The sequence below is a fragment of the Corvus hawaiiensis genome, chromosome 11 (assembly GCF_020740725.1).
Source record: "Corvus hawaiiensis isolate bCorHaw1 chromosome 11, bCorHaw1.pri.cur, whole genome shotgun sequence".
Lineage (NCBI taxonomy): Eukaryota > Metazoa > Chordata > Aves > Passeriformes > Corvidae > Corvus > Corvus hawaiiensis.
The window spans coordinates 15,640,864-15,666,534 of record NC_063223.1 but is presented as its reverse complement, the minus strand read 5'-3'; the positions used below and the strand labels follow the sequence as shown (position 1 = coordinate 15,666,534).

The 25,671-nt window shown below is 39.0% G+C and overlaps 1 protein-coding gene across 1 annotated transcript in view; it reads right to left on the bottom strand.

Moving 5' to 3' along the window:
• Positions 1-5,133: 5,133 nt before the first annotated feature.
• Positions 5,134-25,671, bottom strand: part of ARHGEF3 (Rho guanine nucleotide exchange factor 3) — a 110,960-nt gene continuing 90,422 nt past the window's right edge. Inside the window, 9 exon segments of the mRNA XM_048315641.1 lie at positions 5,134-7,854; positions 9,439-9,625; positions 10,622-10,792; positions 10,956-11,213; positions 12,699-12,775; positions 12,875-12,971; positions 13,271-13,333; positions 15,105-15,275; positions 20,160-20,267. Coding sequence (XP_048171598.1) covers positions 7,514-7,854; positions 9,439-9,625; positions 10,622-10,792; positions 10,956-11,213; positions 12,699-12,775; positions 12,875-12,971; positions 13,271-13,333; positions 15,105-15,275; positions 20,160-20,267 — 1,473 coding nt within the window. The 3' untranslated portion in view covers positions 5,134-7,513.

Here is a 25,671-nt window from a genome sequence, read left to right as displayed (position 1 = left end):
GGCCCCCCCTCCGCCCGCCTCACGGCAGCCCCCGGGCCGCCCCCGCCCCACCACACAACATGGCGGCGGCACGGGGGGCGGGACTGCGGCCAGCCCGGCCCAGCCAATCCGCTCGCGGAACACGTTATAAATAGGGGCGCGGCCGGGGCGCGGGCAGTGCCCACGCGATGGGGCGGGGGAGGGGGTCGCTCCGCATCCGCTGCCCCCGCCCACAGACACCGCTCGGGACCCGCTGCTCTGCCCACGGGCACCCTCGGGACCCGTTCGGGACGCCCTGCTCCCGCCTACGGGCACCGCTCGGGACCCGCTGCTCCCGCCCACGCGACCCGCTCGGGACCTGCTCGGAACGTCCCGCTCCCGCCTACGGGCACCGCTCGGGACCCGCTCGGAACGTCCCGCTTCCACCAACCGGCACCGCTCGGGATCCGCCGCCCTCCCGCCAAGCGGCGGCGCCTCCTTCGGGGCGGGAGCGAGGGGTAGCGCGGGGGCAGCGGGGCGGGGGCGCTGTCCTGAGGGGACGCCGCGCTCCCGGGAAGGCCGCAGCCGGCACAAGGCGCCTGCCCCGCACCTGAGGCACGACGCACGGGAACGGGCTCCACCCGCAAAGAACCCTGCCTTCGGCTGGAACCTGCCCTGGCATTTCGGGCCCAGGAACGCTCCGGCTCCGGGGCTGGCACAGCCGTCTGCGCGAACTCCCAACGCAAAGTACAAGTTCACTGCACTGAGTGCCAGCGCGCACTTCCTACTCTCAGATTCAAGGGTTTTTTCTAAGACTTTGGACAAAATGACAACACTTCATCTTTGAAGAATAAAAATACATTATCATGGTTATGAAGGGCAGCCAAAAAAAAAAAAAAAACCCAAACCTAACCGTGTATTTACTTCAGCAGGATTCTTTCATGGTCTCATAATGAGTTAGAACAGCACTAAATAACCTATATGGGAGGCCAGAAGGTTAATATTTATTGTCCCCGTAAGGCTCACAACTTCTGGTGCAAGAGGGATGTGAAAATGTGAAAGCCAAAGCAAAGACCTGTCATTGGCAGCTCCCAGGAATGCACCGAAGTGAACAGTGGCTGCTGAAAATAACCATTCTTGCAGCGCCTAGGAAATGCAAATACCAGATTTTAGTTTTACAAGTAACTAGCAAAACATTAAAAGCCCATCATTTGTTTTCTTTGTTAAAAGTATCCTAGTGCTGTAGTTGTTGAACAAATGCATATATTCATTAGCTATTTACACCAATTAACTTCAATCCCCGTAACTAGCTATTATATGTCACCTCGGAAGCAGTCACTGACCTTAAAAATAGGAAGTTTTCTTGCTTGCACTGTGTGCAAGGAACAGATATTTTAATTTGGCCCTTTTATTTTATTAATCTCTTTTTAGATTAGCTGTAAATCAGAAAATATAAATAACCCACAAATGGCCTGGTGCTAGTGGTAGTCTCCAGGGTGCTAAAAGATAAGCTAATAATTATTACTAGTTCTTAGGAGTGTTTGGGGACCCAGCAAGTTTAAACAGGGTAATTAGTGTTATAAATGAAATTGGTAATTCGTGCTTGTGCACATAAATGTATATATTAACTGTACAAATAAAAACGCCTAAGCGCAAACCCCAGGCTGGGGACAGAGAAAATTTCACAAGCCTTGGCAGCAGCAGAGAAGACAATACGGCCAGGAACTAATCAGATAGAAAAAGTCTGTCTCCGGGTGGAGGTAGACCTTATCTGGAGCTATTAACACCACACCTGGGCGATGATCTGGACAATGATGAAACTGATTGACATCTCGGAGACGTTAAAGGAGTATCCCATTCCCGGAACTAAGAATAACTGTTCCAGGAATCAGAGATGGACCATTCATCATCCAAGATAGACAATTCATCAGACCCAGAAAATGCTTTGTGCAGTCCAACTTCGGGACAAGAAAACATCGTGAATGTGCTAAACTGCGAGAAGAATATAATTAATTCGGACTCTGCCCAAGAACTGTATAAGAAGGAACCAGCCGAAGCGACATTCGGGAACTTGGGGATCTGACGCGACAGAGGTCAGGTCTGTGTTCACCCAGCTCCGATCCCGGGCTCGGGGCTGACCTTTTTCCGATCGTGGCTTTCTGTGTGACCGATCTTTCGGCCGCAGAATAAAATCTATTACTTTATTAAATTTAATTTGGCTGAATTTCTTTCCCTCAATTAGTATCTGTAACTATAATTTACATAAATTACAAAAACATAACACCCAATATTTATCTAACTGCAGAAACGTGGTGTTCTATTATATAGAGGTAATAAACCCCACGAAAGCAGTGTTCATCCTATGGATAAATTAACCCTATCTCCTGAGAATGTGATGTCCTGCCATTAGTGAGGATTCAGTGCTGGTAAAGAGAGTATTTACAGATATGTTGATATATTATTGAAATAATTTTGTTGTGCTTTACCTTGTTTAAATAGAATTTCCACATACAAGAAAAAAATGGAAATACCAACAATCTGGTCCTACTTAAGGCTGTGTTGATCCATTATACATCTCCAAACATGTCAAACTGCTTTATCAGTTTTGAATTTGCAGAGCTGTTAAAATCAGCTGTGGATGATTTCAGGCTGTGGATGTCTTCAGTACACAACAAGTTCAGTCGATTGGTGTTTGGACCAAACAAAGTCTGAAGTCCTGCTTATTTACCAAGCAACACACAAAGTTTTCTTCATTTATCACTTGCTTTAACAAGATACATCTTTGCAGTTGTACAGGATTATTTTTATGTATCAATTAACCTAAGTCTGGGAGAGATCATCACAAAAATTACTAGGTATTAATTGAGAAATGCTCCAACAATTCCAGATCACTGCACCACACTGTGCATCTTAAATCCCAACAGATATCAAACAGGTACCAAGAATCCCAGTTCACAAAACAAAATGTTCAGTGAAAAACCACCATGGGAAGAGATTACTTGAATACTCTGAAGTAAAAATAGGTTATAAAATCTGTCACCTTATTCTCTCTCCAGTTTCTGGTTTCTGTGGTTTTTGTACTTGCCAAGCATTCAACCATGACTCCCAGGCTTGCACAAAGTGGTTTCCCACCCCAGTACAAAGCAGCTGCAGATCCCCTTTCATTCTCAAATCAGATGATTTTAACACATTAATAATACAGATTTAGATCAGATTAAGAGCCACAAAATAAGACACAAGGGAGGGTTATATGCTCAAGGAGCAAACTTGGGTGCTTCCTCCAGACATTACTTCAGTATTCTTTTATGAAAGCAAATTTAGAAATTTGAAAATTAAATTAGAAATTTGAAATTAATCAATATGACTATATTGTTACAATTAAATTTAAGTAACCATAAATTACTATTTTACTTTTCATTATTACTCTAATGATGCAAAACAAATCTAATTTCTTCAAAAGCTTAAGAGCTAATTTTGTGCTAAATTTCAGGTGCCAGGAGATCAAAGATAGGAGAACTGTCTCATTAATCTTTCCTTCTAGACCATGCAAAGAGAAGAATCTTTGGAAAACTCAGAAACAAAACCTAATTTTCACACTTGGAAAGAGCTTTAGTATCATTTACCAGCCATGGAGAAAATATGCCTACAATATTAAAAAGTGAGACAAAAATGGGGCAGCAGTCTTGACCTGGCTCTGTAAAACCAGGAACTAGTAGCAGAAATTCACCTAGTACTTTTTCTTTTTCCTAACAAATATGTGATCCTCAGGTAAAAGATTGAAAATATCTACTTGTATTTTTAAAATACTTTCGTTTTATAATTAACACATTTAATATCTTAAAAATATTTAAAATTCAATGTCATCAAATCAGCTGTGAAGCTACACCATTATTTCCAAGAGATGGCAGCATCAACCTGGAGAACACATCACAGTATTTTAAAATCAGTATTCATGAATAAACATGAAATACAGAAGAAGTGTCCATTATGCATCTGAAACCCCCTTTTAAAAGGGAACAAATCTTCTTCTGTGTATGTGGAAGTTGGTTTCAGACTCTGTTAGATCCTGGGAATCAAGATTTGTCTGTTAAGTGCCAGGCACCATAAAACATCATTTTTATCAAAAAGTGCAATCCATTAAACTGCTATCTGAAAGTTCTGATACAGCTTTCAAATTCTAGAAATTCTGTGAAACTCCAAGGAACCTGGTTCCCACTTTCACAGAAGCATTCTTAAGGCAGAAGCCCTGGTTCAGATGGGTCCTGCTAAATAGGATTATTACTTTTTCTGCCCTGCAATTTTGGCCCTATCCTTACCCAGATTCTGGCTACTGATTCTTGGTACTGAGCTTCACAGATCTCAAACTTACTGTTCCTGGTGTCTCCTTACAGACCTTCTGTTCCCAATCGCCATCCTGGCTTTGTTCTTTTCAGTGCTGCAGAGCAAATCTAGGGAAACAAAGATCACAGACAGTTCAATTTTGTGTTGTAGTCTCAGAGGACCCATGCAGTTCAGAGTCCCAAGGCCATTCTCTTTGCTCACCTTTCTCAGTCAAGACAATCTCTGCTTTTACCTGTATTGCTTCTGGTCCATCAGGTCTTCCATAAGGTACAGCTACACTGACTGTCCCCATCAGGAGCAGAAGAGCAAACAGGTTGCTAAGATTTGCCACGAAGGGATGGATCTGCCACCTCAGATCTCCTGCTCTTGAGAGCAGGACACCTCGTTGCACACCCTTCTCCCGGCGTGTGACATCCAGAGTGCTCATACCTCAGACTTAGATGAGTGTCTGTGTCCCTCTCCTCATTTGCCATCTCCTCAGTGGTCAACCTGGAAGCACCTCAGACTTTTCACTCCCTCTTGCCTCTTCACTGCTGCAACCTCTCAGACTCCCTTCTGGACACCAGGATTACTGACTGTGATACTCACTTGAACATATTTATGTATATTACTCTTCCTCTTTACTTCACACTCATAATTTTACATTTTACCCATCCTTTTGGGTACATTTTATTGTCCAAGCCCATCCCACCCCTCCACCACCACCACCCTCCTGCCACAATCAAAAGTCATCCTTTCAAAAGCAGTGACATTTTAGAAGTGCTAGAACTAAAGCTTACCAAATCCAGCATGGTATCAGCATTCCTAAACTGGAAAGCTTAATTCTTAGGATGATTTGAAGAGAAAAACCCAACATCATTAGGATTTATTAGACCAATCAGTAGCTAAGTGCATGTCAACTACAAAGCACAACCAAAACACTTGCACTCCAGAACGTTGAACAGTAAGCGGGTGGCTAAATTATAGTAAACAAATGTAAATTAATCTTCTGAGATTTCCTGGCTGGTTGGTGGCTCCTGCATACCCCAAAATTAATCACCTCAATTGTGATCCACAAGGAATCATGAGGGAGAAACTGATGACAGGATGTTACATTTTTTGTTCCACCTACTTACTAAATTAATTATGTCATACAAAACTTTGGGGAATATGGTGAACTGAGTGCAGTAACTTGTTTCTGTTACTACTGTGCATTTAGCAAATTAGATCCAAATATGTACCACTTTATGAGAAACAAAATACAAGCTTTGGTCACTTATGTTAAAGCCTCACTGCATGTACCACTGAAATCTTTTTGTAGCCTTCTTGCACAACCAACCAAACCAAATAAAAATGGTTTAATGTAATTTATTTGAAATGCTTCCAGAAAAGTTTAAGGCCATTATTTAAAAAAAAAAAAAAAAAGTCAATACACACATTCATTCTTTCTTCTCTATCTGAACATTTTACATGCTTTTTGCTCTTTTTCAACATTTTTGCTGAACAACTTCCCTACGCCTTTTCTTTTGCAGATTTTTCCTTTCTCTCATCTTCACTGGTATACTCATTCAGCTCTAAAAAATGAAGCAGTTGAAATAAATTACAAAGCCTGAAACAGAAAATTGATTTTTTTTAAAAACTATAAATACAGAAATATGTTCTATAGGGTAAAAATGCCATTTTTTTAAAAAATAAAAATACCTTGTTTTATATTGTTTATCATCTTGTCACACTGATTTCTGTAATGCACATCAGCATATATATATGTAAGATACTTAGTAAATTTTCTGTAAACTTGTAGAACACAAGAAAAATATTTTTGGCAATAACTTAGCAGTTTTTCTACTTTTGTTGTTACAAGTACTCTGCACAGGTTATTTTTGTGTAATACCAAGAATCATTTAAAATTTGTAATATATCATTTTCATAGCTTGCCATACAGCACTGGCATTATTTCTTATAGTAAGGAATAAAATATTATCCAGGGATTCCTGAAAATTAACAGGATGTTCAACTATGTGTTTTAGACTGCATTTAAGTGACTCATCTGCTTCTCATCATAATGAGTAGGTTAAATCAGCCACCAGAAAACACAGTAACATTTCCAATTACAGTACAAAATTAAATGTAACAAAAACTTTTAAAACAAAACTTGAGGAAAGTAAAAAGGATGTAATACATCCTAAAGGAAAAACAATTCCCTTTTTGTTTAAACTCTCTCTACATAATCCCATGGGGTATTTGTAGAGCACCATTTATATCAAATCATCACTTAGTTTTAAAAACCAACTACATGTAATTGTAAACAGACATTTACAGAAGATTAAATGTTTTAACATTAGTGGTGCTTAAAACCAACAGTGGAGGTCAGTGGAGTGCAAAATGCTGAAGAGGGCCTATTGACAAGCAAAAGCTCCTTTCCATTCTTACTCTGTTTGGGATAATATATATATATATGGCACTGAAAGCAAACTACCAGCTTATTTACAAACATCCAGTATTCTCAGCATTTCATTTAATTCAGTGCTGGCTGCAGAGGTTTGGTTGTGGTTTTTTCAGTTGATTATTTTTAGCATTACATGCTTTGACAAATAAACCATCTTACTATGCTGACTATTTGATATACCCAGATTTTAAAAAGTTTGGTTCCTGGATCTTAGGACAGTGCTTCATTTTGAAAAATAAATTCCTTAAGAGTCCCTGGTTCCATGGCCCACTGTTTATAATTCTTGTTGATTTAATACCACAGGAGTTTGGATAGGTTATTGCAAGATTGTTTTCTTTTTTTGTTCCAAGAAACTATTTTTTCTTTCCATGCCTTTAAGAAAACATTATCTTGATACCCATCCTGAAATTCCATATTAAGTCCACATCTTCAGCTGCCCCTTTAAAGGGCAAATACTTAAAAATTAGGAAAAGGTTATTTATGTAATGCATATATAAACAGTAGTTTAGAGATTCTGTTGACAGCAGGACATTGAGAATAACTGGTCAAGTACCTCTTTCATCCACCTTGGGTGTTTATGGAATATAATCACAGGACATGAGTTGCAAGAGATTCCAGCTTATACAGATGGGCAGTTACAGTACAACACTCACAGGTACAAATACAAGAACTGCATTGACATTGTCACAAAAAGTATTCTAAAAGTGCTTCTCCGAATGGTTCCATGTATGGAATGCAAATACTGTACAGGTAAGAGACAGATTTTCTTCCACGAACTGTAAGTTCTTGTCAAACGTTGGTTTCTATTTGCTTTTCGCTCTCACAAGAGTTCGTCTGCTCCATGCGCTCGCAGTCGGCGCTGAGCTCGCTGGTGTCCATGCTACAGTCTGACTCACAGTCCGACTGCTCCATCTGCTCCAGGGCAGCCTCTCCCTGGGGCACTCTGCGTCCATTGGGTGACACAAGGAAATGTGCTTCCAGCCCGCCAGCCTTGCCTGCACACGCAGCCTTCTCCTTGGCCTGGCGGATGCAGTTAAGCCACTGCTGCTTGTTGAAGGAGTCATTGGCTTGGAGAGAGTGAGTCTGGCTTTGGGATCCATTTTTGAAGCTGACTCTAAAGAAGTTTTTGACTGAAAGAAACAAAACATATCAAACCTCTGAATGCTTTGGCTGAATGGATTTTATAATCAAAGAGTGTATTTAAGTAACAGAATAAGCACAATCTTTGCGTTAAGGTCGGACAAGACCATGTCAGGCCAAAGAGAAGAGTCTGGGTATCTCCTTGTTTCTGGGAGAAGACCACAGAACACCACAAGCACTTCTAGTAACTTCATATTGCTGGATTAAATAATTTTGGTTCTGCCATGCATGAGCTATCCATAAAACTTAAAGTGAATCAGCAAGATGAAGGCTTCTACCACATTTTAATGCTGCTTCTCCTACTTCTCTGCAAAGCAGATTTCCAGAACCTTCACTGAATACAGTATCCTTGTTCCAGCCAAAGACTCCTCTCTTCCATTCACTTCACTAATGCAGTGGATACACACAAAAACCCGTTGAAGTTTTGACCAGATGAGATTTAAAGGCCCCTTGTAGTAGAAGAAGCATCTTCATAATATTAACTGGAAGGACATTAACGTGAATAGCAGCAGTCTTGACCCTGAGTTCTACAGTATCTGCCATCTTAAAAGAATTTTGGAATAGCAATCAGCATCTCCAGTACAAGGAAAGGCAAAACAGCTGAAGCGCAAGATTTCAAAATACACTTGCTTATAACTTTGCAGTTTTGTCACTACAGTTTGTATGTTATCCCCTTCTCAATTCAGTAATACAGGAGCAGGTGTGTGGAGAAATTCTACTACCAATATAGTGAGCTTTGAGAAAGAATTGAAAAGAAACAACTAAGAACATAATAAACCAGTCTGAAACAAAAATCAAGATGCTGGATGGAGCTAATTTTAGAGAAAACATTCTTGACACTTTATTGTGCCATAAATTGAGTCTCTCCTGATAGGAGAGAATTTGCTGAAAGTCCTTGCAAGGCGTTTAAAAGATAAAGCGAGATGTCTTCTGTAGTTTCAATGCTTCTAGATAGTTGTTTATTAAGTCTTTTCAGAGGAACTGAGCCACTGGCGTGACCCAGGTACAGCATGGAAGGAGGGAAAATAGGAGTGAGAGCGAGAAAGACTAATTATCAAGATTTACACAGCCTTTCAAAGACATTTTAACCAATAGTTACTAAAAACGTACATTATTTTTACTTTCTTACCAATTATTCAGTAACACGACTAGGAACTGCAGAATTTTCTATCCAGTCAATCCAAACTACTTTTACTGCATAATATGGAGTGGTAGAAGAAGGAGAAGAAGGTCTAGAGAACAACAACAATCCTCCATTTTGGTATTTTTTACTCTTATCTATTTACTACAAAGAGAAGCCTAAAACCTCTAAATCTTTCACCCTATGCCAATCTTACATAGAAGTCTATCACCTAATTCACACCACTGTATTTTCTAGTTGTTGTCTGACTGTTGCTAATTTTTTCCAAGGTTTAAAGCTAAAACAGTGTTGTCCAGGGGGGTAAAAACCCTTAAAAACAGGCAGAGAAATATTCTCGGCACTCTGGGTTCCTACACATTCTGATGCCACATTGGCAGTCATCTTAAGGTTATGATGACCCTACATGAGCAAATACAAAAAGTTGTATTCATACTTCTCTCATTGTTGCTGAATGCTCCACGTATGGATCCGCCCAGGCGCACCTCTCCGTCCTGCAGGTCCTCCAGCACCAGCTCCCTGACGGGGATTGGCTGCCGGTACAGCTGGTAGCAGAGCTGGTCATTGTGAGTCACGGCTCGAGTGATCACCAGCACCTCTTCAAAGAGGAAGACATGCAGTTTCTGTTAAAAGATTAATAGAAAATACAGCATTATTCCTTTCTTGAAACATCATTAAACCAAACGGAACAAATGAAGTTCACCAGAAAGATGAAAATCACCAGTTTCTTCCTCTTAATTTGGTATTGAACTGGCTGATCTTCATCAGGTGAACCAGGAAACAGCACCTGTTTCGTCTTTCCCTCTCAGCTGTGTGGTAAAACAGGACCCCCTTCCACTGCATGAACATGCTACATAGAAGCAGTTCCAGAGCTGAAAAAATGCACTGCTTGCTTTGTTGCTTTTTAAAATAAATTTTCCTTAAGTTTTATTTACTTCCATAAATGTCATAAGTATCATACTTACACTAGTGTCAGTAATCAAAAAAAGATCTTTTTTCATTGTTTGCCCATTCAAAAGTTCTATTAAACACTGGGGGGGGGGAGGGGGAGAAATCTGGAAAAGACTATGCTCTCTTCTACTAATATCATATTTTTTTTTCTTTTCTTTTTGTTTTCTTTTTAACTGAAAGCTCAAATTGTGAAACTTACCAATAGTGTGGTGTCCCAGAGACTGGAATTCAAAGTACCAAATTTCTCTGGTCAATAAATTAACTTTGATCTCAACAAAGAATCAAATAAAGCATTTTTAATAACCACAGCCTTTGACAAATTTAAAATTTGTTGGTACATTTTGTGTGTTCTTTATAGACATTAATATCACATCTCTGAGACCAGAAATTTGTGGGTTTTTCCAGCAAGTATTGAAATTGATCAAATTTACAATTTATCCAGGATACTGTTAGGCCCCATAAAAGACAGAGATACATATAAACTTATTATCTCCCTATACAGACACTTAACTACAACAAAAGAGATGTGATATATATAATAATTAATATTTATCAACTTCCTACATATTAGAGTGACGTTTCTCTATGTGTGCTCACAGCTCTTTTAGCTGTCATGCAAAATGAGGGTATCTTTAAAAGTTATTTATGACAAAATATTTACTCCTTACCACTCCCCTGTTGTTCTTCAGTTCCCCATGACAACACACAGCACGTGAATTATCAATCAATGAATCCCTTTGGCCTTCTTCAAGATAAATAAGTCTCTCTTTGTAATATTGGCATTCAGATTCACCAGTCTTTATGTTGATTTCAGCCACAATGCCCTGAATTATATTTATCTGCAGAAACAATGAAAACACATGAATTTTAATTACACAGTCCAATATTCAGCTGTTTATGTAAGTATTTGCATTTTCATATTTTATGTAGTGTCCCTTAATTCACTAATAAGATAAAACTGCTATAATCTGCTAAAAAACCCCAAACCCAACAGTAACTCACAGCTTCTTCCAGGTGCTGTTGATCTGGATGATCATTTGGTGTGTGTCTTAAAATTTCTCTGAGCAGCAGTGGGTATTTAACCAAACGGCTTCTGGGGATGTCAAGGAAATTCCAAAGGTCCAGTTTGCGGCTAAAAGGAGACTCCAGGCAGCGCTGCAGGAAATCTTGCACTCTGTGATCTTGTTTCTTGTGATCCAGTAAAGCTTTGGCTGCTACTTGATTGCTGCAGTAGCTGTCATAGGAGTTCAGGCATGGAAGCTGAGGAAAGAATAAATAATTGTGTAGCTGAAGCAAAGCACGATTTCCTGCACTGAAAGGTTCAGGTGATTCAGGATATCAGAATTCATGCTGAGACTCTTTTAGCTGGAGATTTATCCACAGTTTATTGATGTAATGTTTCCAGCAAATATAACCTTTACAAGGGTCCTCAGACCACCTTGTTCAACATTTGAGTAATTTAGAAGCACTTGCTCATCACTCAGATCCTACAGATCTCCAATACTATTACAAAGCATTAAAAATATAAGTTGCTTAAGACTGAGCACTATTTAGTGCAGACAACAGTTGAACACAGAAGCCTGGCTTTAATTATGAACGGAAATAAAGGCCTAGGAATGAGCACTCCCAAACCTGGCCTTTTTCAGATCAGCAAATTTCTACAACCAAACTTCTACATTGCCCAGAGGAACCTTGACCAAACTAAGATGACAAAACTGTGCCTTATAAATCTGAAAAAAAAATAGCTTGTCTGTTGATTAGAGCAAAATATCCATTTACAAAACCTGCTGTATTAACACAATTATATGGAAAATCTTTCAAAAAAGGAAATTAGAATTGAATATATTTGAACCAAGAGAAGTTCACTGATGTTCAACACACACCAGAAAATATTTTAAATTACTTTAAGCAAAGAAAACTGAGATTATTTTGACATTTACAAATCGTTATCATTAACTATTTGCATTATAGACATTATACAGTAGTGAGCATGATTCCCTTGTTGACCATAGGCCACACTTTCACATAGAGCTGCTAAATATCATTACTTAATTCCTTAAAGATTTCAAGCCCTTTTTCCCTGCTAAATTTCATTGCTTACATTTACTTAAAAGCATACTTCTCACATATCTAAAACCAAAAATAGCTCTTCTTTATTGCAGTGAACAATTTTATCAGCGAAACAAACAAAAGCTCTTTTCAGTGTTTATGCTTTTGGATGCTAGTGAACGTGAACATATCAACTTTATCTTTTGTGAGGCAGCAGCATCTCTTTTGTATCCCTGTCTGCCTTATTAACAAAGTTCTAGAAATCAATATCTTTAAAAACACTAACACCTATCTGTTACCTTGGATTGGAACGGAATGTCATCCAAAACTAACTGGGGAGTGCCCTTATACAATATGACTTTTCAAGGAAACCAGAACACAAACGGGGAGATTCTTAAAGGACCTACATAAGAAAAACTCTAGTCTGACTCTTGATTTTTATTTAAATTATATTAAATAGTGCTCAACTCCTGAATAGCAAAAGCTTTAAAAACAATATCCTAGTCTAAACCTTTTCATGGAAAATCCCTGAAAAAATATTCTATTAGGTCTCTAATAGTTGCTTTACCTTGTAGAAGTATTTTTGGGAGTATCTTTTTGACATGTTACACTAGATACAGAAAGGAAATTGTCCAATAAAAACTACGTTACAGCTCCAAACTAAAGTCTCAAAATTGGTTATAAACTCTGCCTTACCCAACCCACGAGGATGTGGCCAACATGTTCTGTTGATCCATCAGGTTTCCTGACTTCTTGAAGTCGCCTAAGGAGATCTGATTGTGATTAGAAAAAAATAACAGAAACCTCACTTTAATAAACCTGATGACTTAAATCTATGTGCAATAATTATGCAAAGACTATTTGAGTTTTACCTTCATGTAGAGGAATTAGAGAGTCCAGTGTTCCAAAAATTTGGTTCAACTCTTGCTCTGTCATTATGGAAAGCTTAAGCATTGGGTCATGATAAGCCTGAAAAGAAAAACAAACATTTGTGGTTTGTTGGGTGCAAAATTTGTTATAGAATTTAAAGCTCCCTGTAAGTAAGTATCATAGCCATATATTAAACTATCAATCTCATATTAAAAAAAAAAAAAACAGCGGCACATTTAAGTGTTTCAGAAAGAATGGGAAGATTAAAATATGCTTTGCATTTTTTCCTCTCCTACTGTCTTAGCAACTATAAAAAACAGAGACTGTTTTAAATGTGTTATGAACCAATTAGTACTGCTTGTTGTGGTTTGGTTTTTGCTTTTGTTTTTTAAACATACCTTTTTTGCCAACTTCAGATCTTCTATCAAGTCTTCTTCTCCCTGGGAAAGTTCAAAGATAGCCTGTAAAAACAGACACAAATATTAGAAAATATCTTTATTTAATCTATGCTCCACTTGCTGGGTTGATGTTATATTGTGAACAGCTGTCTTAACACCACGTAACAGCATTTCTCTGCTAAATCTACAGAAATAAAGTAAGGCTTTATTCCATAACTACAGAATCGAGTGTAGTGTTTTCTAAAACAGTTATACCAGAATGTTCATTAAATGCTTATCTCAAATAGCCAAAGAATTATTTTTTTTTCCAAAGGGATGTGTTCCCAGATGGAGGAAGCTACCTTCATTGTGGAGTTTTGACTTGACTGTCTCTTAACCACTTACACAACTGCCTGCATAGGAGTTTGTTGTGTTCCATTTTAACACCTGCAGTGGCAAAAGTTACAGGGGGTTCTACCAAGTAGAAGACAGATCTTACTTAAAGCCTTTCTTTGGTACTGAGCACTTTTATTTTGGTACCAGTTCATTTTTTTGTTACAATGGCTGAGCTCTAGTTAACCACTGGCTGATGTTAGTTACTCCTCTTGAAGCACATCTGAGACTTTAAAGCTGGCAGATTAAAATAACAGTGCCCTAATTCACTAGTTTATCAAACCCCTATTGTTACTAACTTATTGCATGATTTCCTCCTTATACTGGAGTACACTAAGAGTTAAGGACATTTCAGGCTAGAATTCCTTGCTTTACAGTCAAGGCTTTCAACCAGTATAAATCATGGAAGCCCATCCCCAGCTGGAGCAGATTCCTGGGGCTCAGGAACACACATTCCTGCCAGATTTGCCAGAGTGCAGCTCACAGGCAGTGGGTCAGCTGTCCCAGAAAAGCATACAGAATGGGAACAAGCACATAGCAGGACCCTCCTGCAAAACCTCCTGGGATTCAGCTCGCTTATTTGGGTTGTACCAAGGATCCTGGCTCCTGCCCCCACACAGCAGTGACTGCTATACACTGTGCACAGTTTCTACAGTTTATTTTTCAATAAGCTGCCTTTGAAGTTTTCAATTACAAACTTATTTCCTATGAATTCTTGTACAATGTTAAAATTTGCAGAAGAGATGCTTGTCACTACTGTTGTTTGATTTATGACTCAGTCCCTGAAGTATTCTCAGGGAGACTTACAAGCTTTGTTGATACTGCTAGAAATTTCTTTAGAAAATAAAAATATCTTGATTCTGAAGGAGCTCTGTGTTGACTATAATATGAACTATCTAGACTTTATCTTATCTGACACACTAAAAGCACTGGCATGCTTCTTTTTTGCTTTGGAAGACACATCTTTTGATCAGTGTGTCATCTTTCTAGCACTGGAAACTTCCTCAAAGACAGTCTTTTCCAAAAGGGAAATGATGGTGCATTTTTGTGTGTATGTATCAGCTGATGAACACCTGTTCCTGGCATAGCATGCTCACCTCTCATTACCACAACAACAAAATGAAACACTAAAATATCAACCATGACTCCAGAAAGTGTCAGACAGAACATGTACACACACGCAGCCAATCCCAGGACAATGTATCTCAGTAACTTTCGGCTTTGTTAAGGAAATACAATGAGCTGGATTTTACAAAGAATACATTCATCTAATATAGCCTGAGTCATAAAGACTAGGGATGGAATTCTGCTTCTAGTGGAGGTGGTGACACGTTTTAATTGCAGGACATGTTCAAGTGCTACCCCAATGCCAAAAAGCATTCCCAAGTCCACACTTTAAAGGCGACCTTTGAACATGAAATTTACGGTTAAAACAGATATATATGTGTGCATATATCTATACCTCTTGCCGCTTGATTTCCTTGGATGTAAGCATGTGATTGACACAGACATCAAAGGTCTCACTCCACAGTTTGCTGTCTCTCCTCTTTGTGTTAGCAGGGGGCACATTTCGGGACCATGGCCGTGGGCTGAACAGGTCGGGGCGACTCTCGCTGCGGAAACTGATGGACCGCTGGGAAGAGAGAATCAGGTTTATGTTACAACAGTTTCATGTTAACACTCTCCATTTTCTCCTTTTCTAAGGAACTACTATACATAGTTCAATACAACAAATAAATGTTCTCTGATTAGTTTTTACTTTGAACTTCATAGCACCATTTAGTACCGGGAATGTAAGAGAAATTATTTTAATACAACTTCATGGAAGGGCAGGACCTCCCTTCCTGCAGTGAACTCTGTCCATGTCCTGTCCTCAACATGTACAAAACTTCTGCAATGCATTCCCATACAACAAGCACCAAGAGTGAACTATAGGGGTAATGCAGAATGGTGCAGCACACTGAACTAACAGAACTGGTCAAATACAGAGCTTCAATTCAGTAGACTGACAGGAATTACTCATACATTCCACAACTGTCTCATCAAAAATTTAGAATTAATGCAAATATTAGACACTCTACCAATGTGTACCAGCATCTCTGTACCTACTGTGTGGCCTGCTCCTAAATTTCAATAAAGCCAATTTCAATTTTAGGACAGACTTGAGAGTTCTAATTGCCTGTAAACTCTTAGAAGGATTTCAGGCTAAGGATGAATACTTTATGCTCTTACTATTCTATTTTGAAAAGGTTTCTTTTTTGCTTCATTAAAATTAGAGGCTGCTTTTTGAGGTCATACCTCTGAAATGATTTAACTACTTCACATAGTTGAAATACTCAACATTTTTATTGTTATTTAAAACCTCCCTTACATAACACAATCATTTTTCAATTGCCTTGGGTAAGAATATTTAAAACAAAATAAATTCTCTCAATTTCCAGGTTGAAAGCAGCATATACAAAGGACAATATTTGAAATTCTTCTCTGAAGGTAAGAGCCCATGAAACGCAAACAGTGCCTATAAATACTATGTTTTTACCATATCAGAAGACATGATAAAAATATAAACTTGTCTTTTAACAGAAGCTGTTCTGAGTCCTACTTGGAATTGACAAAGACCTTAACAATAAACACCCCCCTACCCCCCCCAAAACTTTGCAAGTCAGGTGCTAGTCTTCCTTCAAGAGTTAAGAAGATAAAGAAACACACATGAAATAACATGCTTAATTTACACTTATTATAATGAGGAATCATGGAGCAAAGTCAAATTAGGCCGTGTTTTGGGAAAAGCAATCTTTCACATGCACTGACAGAATGTTCCTCCCTGCTCCGTACAATTCTCCACAGCCCTAAACTGTCCTCATCGGGCAGAAGGGGCACAAAGAAGCTAAAAGACTCAAAATGAAACCAAACTCCCCAAAATCCTGCTTGCTTGTTTGCTTAGCATCCTTGCTACCTAGAGATAATAAGTATATATTTAATTGATTTCTGTCATACATCAGCCTTTCATTAACCATACAAAGTGTACCTCACTTAATAAGGGGCACAGGACTGAGGTTATTTATTAGTGAAATAGAGCCCTAAACTGAAGTTCTATCAAAAAATTTTAAAAACAAGTTTGAAGATAGTCTGATGCTATCTATCTTTGCTTTGTACTTGTTAAGAAGGGGGAAAAAAAAAATCCACCATGATAGAATCCCACGAAAGAATTGCAGGAATGTCAAAAGAGCACTTCGCCATTTCCAGTCTTTTAAAAATATTTTCTTAATTTCTGGCTTCCTTAAAAAACATATCCAACACACTGTTTAAAAATTATGGCCCTGTGGGATGATTATAATTTTCATGTAATTCCAAAATTTTAAGGAGCTGGGGGAAAATCCATTCACAGCCCCTCATTTTGTTTACCGTATTTCTCTGGTGGCAACAGATTTCCCTGGCTGTTATAAGACTGTTACTTGAAGGGTCTATGTGTTACTGATGTTAATTAATGAAATTAACAGCCCTTAATTAGAGCTGCAGTAAAGCAGACACCTCCATGTACTGGGCAAAGGCCACTACTGATCAAAGCCCTGGCATTCAGAACTGATGTTAAAAACAATTTTCTTCTTGAGGATTTTTAGAAATTTCTGGTGTCCTAAGAGAGATAAAAGTAATTTGGACTCCCTACTTAAATTTCAAGACACACTGATGAAAACTGAAGTCGCAGAGGAAGCCAGCCAGACTTCAATTTCTTTCTTCAGCATCAGCTGGAGTTCTTTTTCTGATCCTATTTTCTGCTTTAAGCCAAACAGCACAGCTGTAAATAAGACCAGGCAGATCATCATAATCATTAGTTAGGCTTGATGGAGACTGAAAATATAGCTGTGAATTAAACTGGCTTCCCAGGTGGATTAATAAATAAGAATATCTGCATTAGGTATAAAATACCTGTTAGCATTACATATCCTGCAGCTACACAGACAGACTCTGGCAGAGGTGAAGCTAACAGCACTTTATTAGTCAGCTGGTCTACCCTGCCCTACAGGATAGAAACAGAATGACTACAAATAGTCAATAACAAAACAAAACAAAACAAAAAACAAAAGCCCAGAAAGAAAACCAGAAAGACTTCAAATATTTTTTACTTGGAATCCTTATGAAAAAAGTATTGAAAATAAGTGGAAAATTGGAATAAAGTTAAGTATACACAAAAAAATCAAATACTTCTAAAATCAATAAAATATGCAAAACATGGAAAGTTGCTAAGAACGTATCTTAAAAAAACCTACACAAATCCCAGGCATAAATGTATCTCCTCATGCTGAAAGTCCATTAATGTAAAGTGGAAGTTACATGTACAGAGGTAAGGAAAATTATATACAATAAGCTTTTTTTTTCTCCCTCTTACACGTATCTTCCATTTAGAAGAATATCTAAGGTTTGTTTGAAATGCTGTTGGAGTGGTCTCTTTCTGTTGACTTTGTTTCTTTTCTTCCAGGGGAAGAAGTTGTTTGTTCTGCATGTTGTGGTGATGACAGCAGTTTTCTGCATTTTACAGACACAGAACATCCAGCAGCAATGCAAGGAGAAGCATGGGTTTTGACTGAAATAACAATGAAGCTACATAAAAGTTCACCCACTAAGAAAAATCAACTTTTTTTTTCTTTTTTACAGGAGATCACATGATGAAAGGAAATCTACACTGTTCTCAAGACACAGTGACATTGACGTCAAAACAAAATAAAGTGAAATAGCTATACATACTTCCCAGAATGTTTCTAAATAATTCCAAGTAGAACATCTGAGCACAAGGTCAGTCTTTTTTGTCCCTGCTCTACAGCTATTGAGAAAATCAGATAAGAAGACAATTTACAGCCAGGTATGAAGGAGTTTTGAGGGACATCACCAGCAGGATTTGGACAACACAGAAGCTGATTTCTCATCACAGCTCCTTAAAGCACATAATTAGAAGGGATGGTATAAATAACATCACTATTTAATCTGCTAATTAAAATATATTCTTATGGTCAGTATGAACAGAGCAAAACAGAAATGCTTGCAACAGTAGGACTTGCAACAAAGCCATTATTTTCCCTCCTATTTTTGACAAAATTTACCCTGAAACACATTAATATAGCTCTCATCTCGGGAAGCTGCTACTGCATACATGAAAGGATAGTTGTTTTGGTTAGTCTGAAACAACTTTATTAAATACAATATTGTTCTGGATACTGCATTGTGCAGTCCCAGAGGCCTTTGCTGCAGAACAATAGCACAGGTACCTAAATGAGGCCAACAGCTGCCTAAGGCTTAGGAAAGGGAAGCACCGCACTCAGCAGCAGTTTAGCCAAAAATTAAATCCCTTTCCACACTCCTCACAACTGGAACTGATGTGCCCCTTCCAGAATCTGGCCAATTTCTCCTGGAGGCAGATTCTGCAGGAGATTCATACAGCCCAGGGGATACAGGGAGCTCTGCTCGAGTCACGCAAACCACACCTGCACCGAGCCAGGCTGGGGGGTGCAGACATTTGGCTGATCCTCCAACCCTGTGCAGAAATCTGCACTTCCAACACCACAGGAACCAAAGACAAGAAAACCAATGTCAGAAAACCCTGTAATAGCCATTTTCTAGGTAATTACCACTACAGAAAAATGGGGTTCTTGTTTCTCATAAGACTCTAAAGTTTTATTTCTTTCCTCCTTAACCGGTAATTTCAGTAAAGCTCTAATTTAGGAAGTTTTGATTAAGAAACATTTCTAACACATTCAAGTTACCTTTAAAGTTCCTCTCAAATAAATTAAGCTTATTCAATAATTTTCTTTAGATCTTTTACATGCCTTCTTACATAAACTGTTTTAAAGAGGAAACAGTGGCTTTTGAGGCCAGACCCAGAGCAGCTGCAGCTCCCAGCTGTTACTGCAATCAGGAGTTGAGCACCCCAATATTTTGCCATCTCTAGGTCTGAAGGTGCAAATGCTTTATAAACGAAAGTTTTGTTAGCCTCTAAGTATGTTCAGTATTATACACCTAATCTGTAACATAGAAACTGCATTTAAAATTTGTTTGCCCTTTATTATCAGCAGCTTTGGAAAATGACTTGGAAATTTCCAGTTGTTTACTAACTCTTTTGTTTAGGTAAGGTCAAAGTTCACTCTACAGGAGGAAATTTAGGCAGTCCTACCTGACCAACTATACCAAAAATAACATTTTCAAAGAAACCAACCAATATTAATCGAAAGCATTACGGAATATTCTGTTCATCAAATTTAAGAAGAAAATGTAATCCTTTAGTAAACAATTTTTATATGCTACAGGTGCAATAGTTCTCCTACTGGTAAGTGAAAAACATTAATTATCTGGACAGAGAAGTGGTTTTTTCAAGGTGAGAGTTGTGAGTTTTAAGCTGAGTGACCTTGTGGCCACAAGGTGCCTAACCCTGTTTGGCACATTACAGTGGGGAGTGCCCATGTGCATCCCTGCTCCCAGGAAGCCTGGGGGGAACTGCAGCTGTGTGGAAGCAGCAGGAATTGGTTACCTGCAGGGTCTGGCTGAAGCGCTTCAGCGGAGTGGCTCGCACAGGAGGGATGAGGCTGGCCAGGGATGTGACTCGGGAGAGAGGCTTGACCCGTTTGTTACTGGGCTCCTGCAGCACAGGGAGGAGGAAGGAAAGGAAAAAAAAACCAGGGGAGTGTGAGCATAACCAGATAAAGATTGCCAACAGTTCTGGTGATTTTCCTAAGAAAGCATTTGCAGCAAGCATGTTTGCAAACCTGGTCTGTAATAAGGGCAGATACAAACAAAAGCACTTTCAAACACTGACAGTGACAGATTGCTCTTGGCTGGTACCTACAGGTCCTGGAAACAGCTGGAAAATGTAATGTTGGAGAAGTTGGCATGGCCAGGAACGGGGGAAGGGAGGTAAAGAAAGACAATATCATTTGATTATTTTAACTCATTCTTAGCAGAGAAATTTTCATATTGCATATTATAATAATCTTCTCACTGAAAGGAATACTTTCAAATATAAACAATTCTGTTTGTGCCTTTGCATCTGGCACTGTCAGCATGTGACTTTATTCAGTTAAATGTATTTTCTCCCAGAATATATAATTTAGACAGAAATCTCTAACTCTTATTGTCTTTGAATGCATGTTCTTATGAAAATACTCACATATACAGAAAGGCATTAATAACATGCTTACCTATATTATTTTTTGCATATAATATAAAGGAAAATTAAACAAAAATCTACCATAAAGCACTCAATTAAATGTTTTCCTTTTCATATATATTTTAACAGCACAACAGCACTCAAATTAATGTATAACCAAAATAATATGCCAATTGTCCTGCAAATATATATATTTTTTAAAAATTAACAGAAATTGTAACACAGAAAAAAGTGATTATAAATACATAAAAATAGAACAGTTACCCTTGGCTTCCTAACCTCCATCTGACATTTAATGGATCTCGAACAGCACATGCAAAAGGCAACAGAAAAAGAGCCAAACCTTCCAAGTGAAGTTAAAAACCCCATCCAACACCATATTTCAAGGACATCCTAAGGCAGTTCATCGTGCTTTTTCAGCCATGCTTATAAAGTTTGCATAGTTTGCTATGCCTCCAATTGTCTGTACATAGCTTTAAGAAAATGAAGCATGCCTATTATCCTTTTCTTCAGAAATACAAATCCTTCTGGAAATAATGCAGAATTGTCATCCTTTTTGATACCAAAAAAAAAAAAAAAAAATCTCAGCAGTGATGATCACCATCTGTACTGTATTACTGGCAAGAAAAATTCTCTTCCATTAGTGCAGCAACAGAGGAAAGGTGAGAAGCAGCTACATATTTAATTTACTTCTCAGCAGGCAGACCTGGAAATCCAGAAAAGCCAGCTGAGATGAGCGACAAAGTGTTTAACCCTCTAGCAAAAATAATGTATTCCATCACACGTGACACCTGGCATTAAAGAACTGTAGCAGTCTAAAGCAAGTTAAATCCTTATCTTCATCACTGCACTGTTATTCATAACCCTTCCTTTTCAGCCACCATGTCTTTGAGGCAGGTTTCAGAAGGAGCATTTTTTACGTCATTGCAGCACCACTCGCATACTCATCTCCAGCAGCATCCCACCCCCTCCCCCACTCCCCAAAAAAGAGGGAAAATGTTGGCGATTCCAGTGCAATTCTTCTCTAACTGGTGGCACAGCCATGAGCTGTTTCTGGTTCCTGATTATTCCGAGTTCTGGGGCCCAGATCACAGCCCGTGGCAGAGGCAGCTGGTCAGGAATCGTGCTGCACTGCAGTGCCAGGACATGGAGCCCCAGCCGGGTGGGCAATGCCATGCCAGCAGCACAGCTTGTGCCAGCACCTCTGCCTTAGCAGCACAGGGCACTTAGGCACACCAGTACCCCAGCCCAAAAGCAAAGCCTGGAAATGAACGTTGTATGGACTTTCCAGGAGATAGGGGAGGAGGATTAGGATTAATAAAAATTACTGCTCCTTCTTTATGCTGTATCCTTTCTGGTATCCATTGCCCCCATCCATTTCAAGGAGAAAAATGCTAAGGCAGTGTAGTTTTTACTGATGTTCGTGATGCAAAACCTCACTGAATACAGACACTGATTTTAAAGATAAACACTGAGCAGAATTTCAGCCACCATCAAACACTATTAAGATCTTCTGGAACCTCTTGCTGTGAGCCACTAGAGGCCAGCTGTTCTCCCAGCAGGCAAAGCCAGGTCAGGTAACTGCAGTCCTGCCCTTCTGAGTCAGCACCCCACCTTGAACTCCTTATGCAATGTATCGTGTTCTGATTTCACATGGAAAATTCGGACCAGAATTTGGAACAGTTAAACATGCAGTTCAAATTTAGAATTCAATTTTATGGAAAGAAATCAGCATTATTACAAGATTCTGTCAAATAGCATTACTTAAGATAACTTCAGAAGCCTGAGACTTTACACCTTTACCAATGAGTTCTGAAAGAAAATCTTGTTAATCATAAGTTCTTAAGTATGAGAAAAGCTTTTCTGAATACTCCCAAACTGATTTGCACCTTGCATTAGAACCTGGGTGGTAGGTTAAGATACTGAGCTGGAAGTAAAAACTCATCAAATCTTAGTGTTTCAGGCGTCGTTTTATTCAGAAAAGTCTAACAACAAAAGCCATCAGCACTGAGTCACCCTTTCTACTGTAGAAAAATGGAGTTTGTATAAATAAGGCTTTGACTGTGCAATGAAAATACAGCACTACCATAGCAATTCTAAAACTGTCAGACAGCAATACTGAAACTGCTGCACATTTGATTGCAGGATTTCTGCTGTACTGTCTACATCCATTCTGCCTCTACCTCCCCTTTCATCAACACCCTCATTCTCAAGCTGGGTCACCTCTCCAAACCAGCACTGCAGAGAAGCTGAACAAACTACTGAGACCAATGATCTAGATAGGGAAAAATTCCACAGTCAAGAGCAAGCCTTGAACAGGTGGGTGTTTTTTTCACCAAGGACTCTGTTCATCACAGCCAACATAACAAATGGAAAGAGGAGATGGTGTGAACTGTTCTGCTTTACCCAGAGATACCAGAATCTGCACTTGCACAATAGTCCAATATGTTATTTCCCTAATTTGTCTCTGAAAACCCTCCAATTTTCCAGTTAACCAGAAGTCCCAGAACCGTAAGATCCTCTGGGGTATGAATTTGAACTGTGTCTGCCCAGCACGAGGAGGCTCCAGTGAGGAAACACTGCACTGGTAGACTGAACATCAGACTCCAGACCAGCACTCTGAGTGTGCTCAGAATACTCAGAGCCACCAAAGTCATCACTTCCCCTCTCCTCCTGCCTCTCCCCTCACAGCTCAGGGAACTTTGAAATAGAGGGATCAAGAGATAGGATTTAGAGGCTGGATCCATTTGCAACAACTATCACCTGTCCAGATAGGGAACAGGGCCAAGTTATGACACAAAAAATTCAGGAGTTACAATGTTTTGCCTGACCTTTTAAAGCCATTATTATTGGTATTTTAAAAAACTTGTTTCAGAGTTCTGAGATTATCGCATGCTAGGCCGTATTTTCAGAGTTGTGAAGGCTTGCCAAAGCAATACGGGAAGTAGGTTTAAAAAAAAAGATCCAGACTATAGTTTGGCAGAGTTTCCAAAATGTGGAGCTGGTATATGTGAACAAGTAACATTAATCTGACAGGGCTTTAAATTTGATATAAGGCTAAATAAAGCTGCGGGAAACATGAGTGCAGGAACTTCAAAGGCTGAACAGTCAAGTGAAGTCAAATTAATACCTGACTAGGCTAGAACAAAGAGCAGATGTCTTTTGGAGGGAGCTGTATATTTGAACTCAAGATGACTTTGGTAACATTTGAATTCAGAGAGAAAAACATTTAAACTGGATGTACCATGAATACATGCAGCCTCAGAAAGAACTTGAAGCTGTGAACAAACCGATAAGCAAATCCGTGTCCAAAATATGGATGGTTCTGAAAACCAGACAGTGGACATTTCAAATAACTGCTATATCCTTCTTAGTACATTTTTATAATATACTTTACTGGAGAATTAGTAGGAAGAAAAATTAATCACAACGGCATAATCAGTGATTATCACCAGTTTAAGATGGGAAGCTATCAGACAAGAAGTTACAAAGATGCCATGCCTCTTCAGGCATGAAGGACACAGTGCTTCCAATTGCTTCTTCATTCTAATTTACTCTTTATGTATATGTCCAATTGTATCTCCAGTATCTTCTATATATTAAGCTCTAACACAATGGTTTGGACTACTTAGTAAGCAAGGAAAGCTCCATCTTTTAATGTATAACTCTCAAAAAATGACCCTTCTGCTGTGGGACAGCAGAAAACACAGCAATCACCTACAACTACAGCATTACTGGGAAGCCACACTCAGAAGACTAACAGCTGCCAGCCCCCTTTTCAGTAAAATTTAAGTCTTTCTGCCTTGCAAAACTGAGGACGTCTTACTTCCTAATCTGCGAAATGGTCATTTCAAAATGACAACATCCTGGCAAAAAGGTAACTTTTGTATCATTATTTTGGGTCTGATGCACACAGATTACCATTTAAAAGCCTGAATCTTAGCACACAGCACCTGCTCCCAGGGCAAGCTGAGCATTCAAACAGCCATGGAAGTGTGTTAAAGCAGAAGATCCTGTGAAGAATTAGGCACTTACTTTAGCTGCAATGCACTGACAGCTAAGTTCATACTATTTTTGCCTCTTTCAGTAGTGAAACTGGCACCTAATAACTGGTTATATTGTATCCAAGAACTCATTACACAGATAAGAAAGCTTCTAGAAGGCTATTTAGGGGAAGAAGGTAATACTTTGGTGCTCTTCATCAGCAAAATAAAAAAAAAAAAACCTCCTTTACTAGTATAGGTAAAGAATGGAATTTTCCCAAAGTTCAAAGCAAAGTAAGTTAAACCCATTTAACCGTATCAATCAGTTTTTGATACATTGTCATTCAAGACCACCCACAGCTTAATTATTACACTTTGATGGATAAATTACTCTAGCAAAAGACTGATTTTCATTTCCTAACAAACAGAAAGAAAGGAAACAAAAAGAATGAGGCCAGATTCCCTTCATATTGCCCTAAGAACATCAGAACCAATGACCTGGATAACACATGCTGAATAGTAGTCTAGGTGCCATATAAAAGGTTTTCCCTTGCTCCAGTACCTCACTTCCAAATTCTCCCGTGCCCCTGGAGGGCTTAGCCACTGATTTCCTGCCAGTGAAGAGCAAATGTATGTTCACTGATGCTATGATTGTTTTTCCACCTGACTCTCTCATCTCTTATCAGCAACTTCAACAACAGTCTCCATATCAGAGAACTGGTGCTGAATCCGACAAACAAGGGAAAATGTGTCCCTGAGGGGCCATTATCCTTGTGTCTGCTGCACTACTGTGACCAGGATATTGTGTTGATTTTTCTGATTGTATTTAAAACCAAACTCAACAAAAGGAATTTGCAGAGATTTTTAAGACAGCCCAGAAAGTAAGTGCTGTG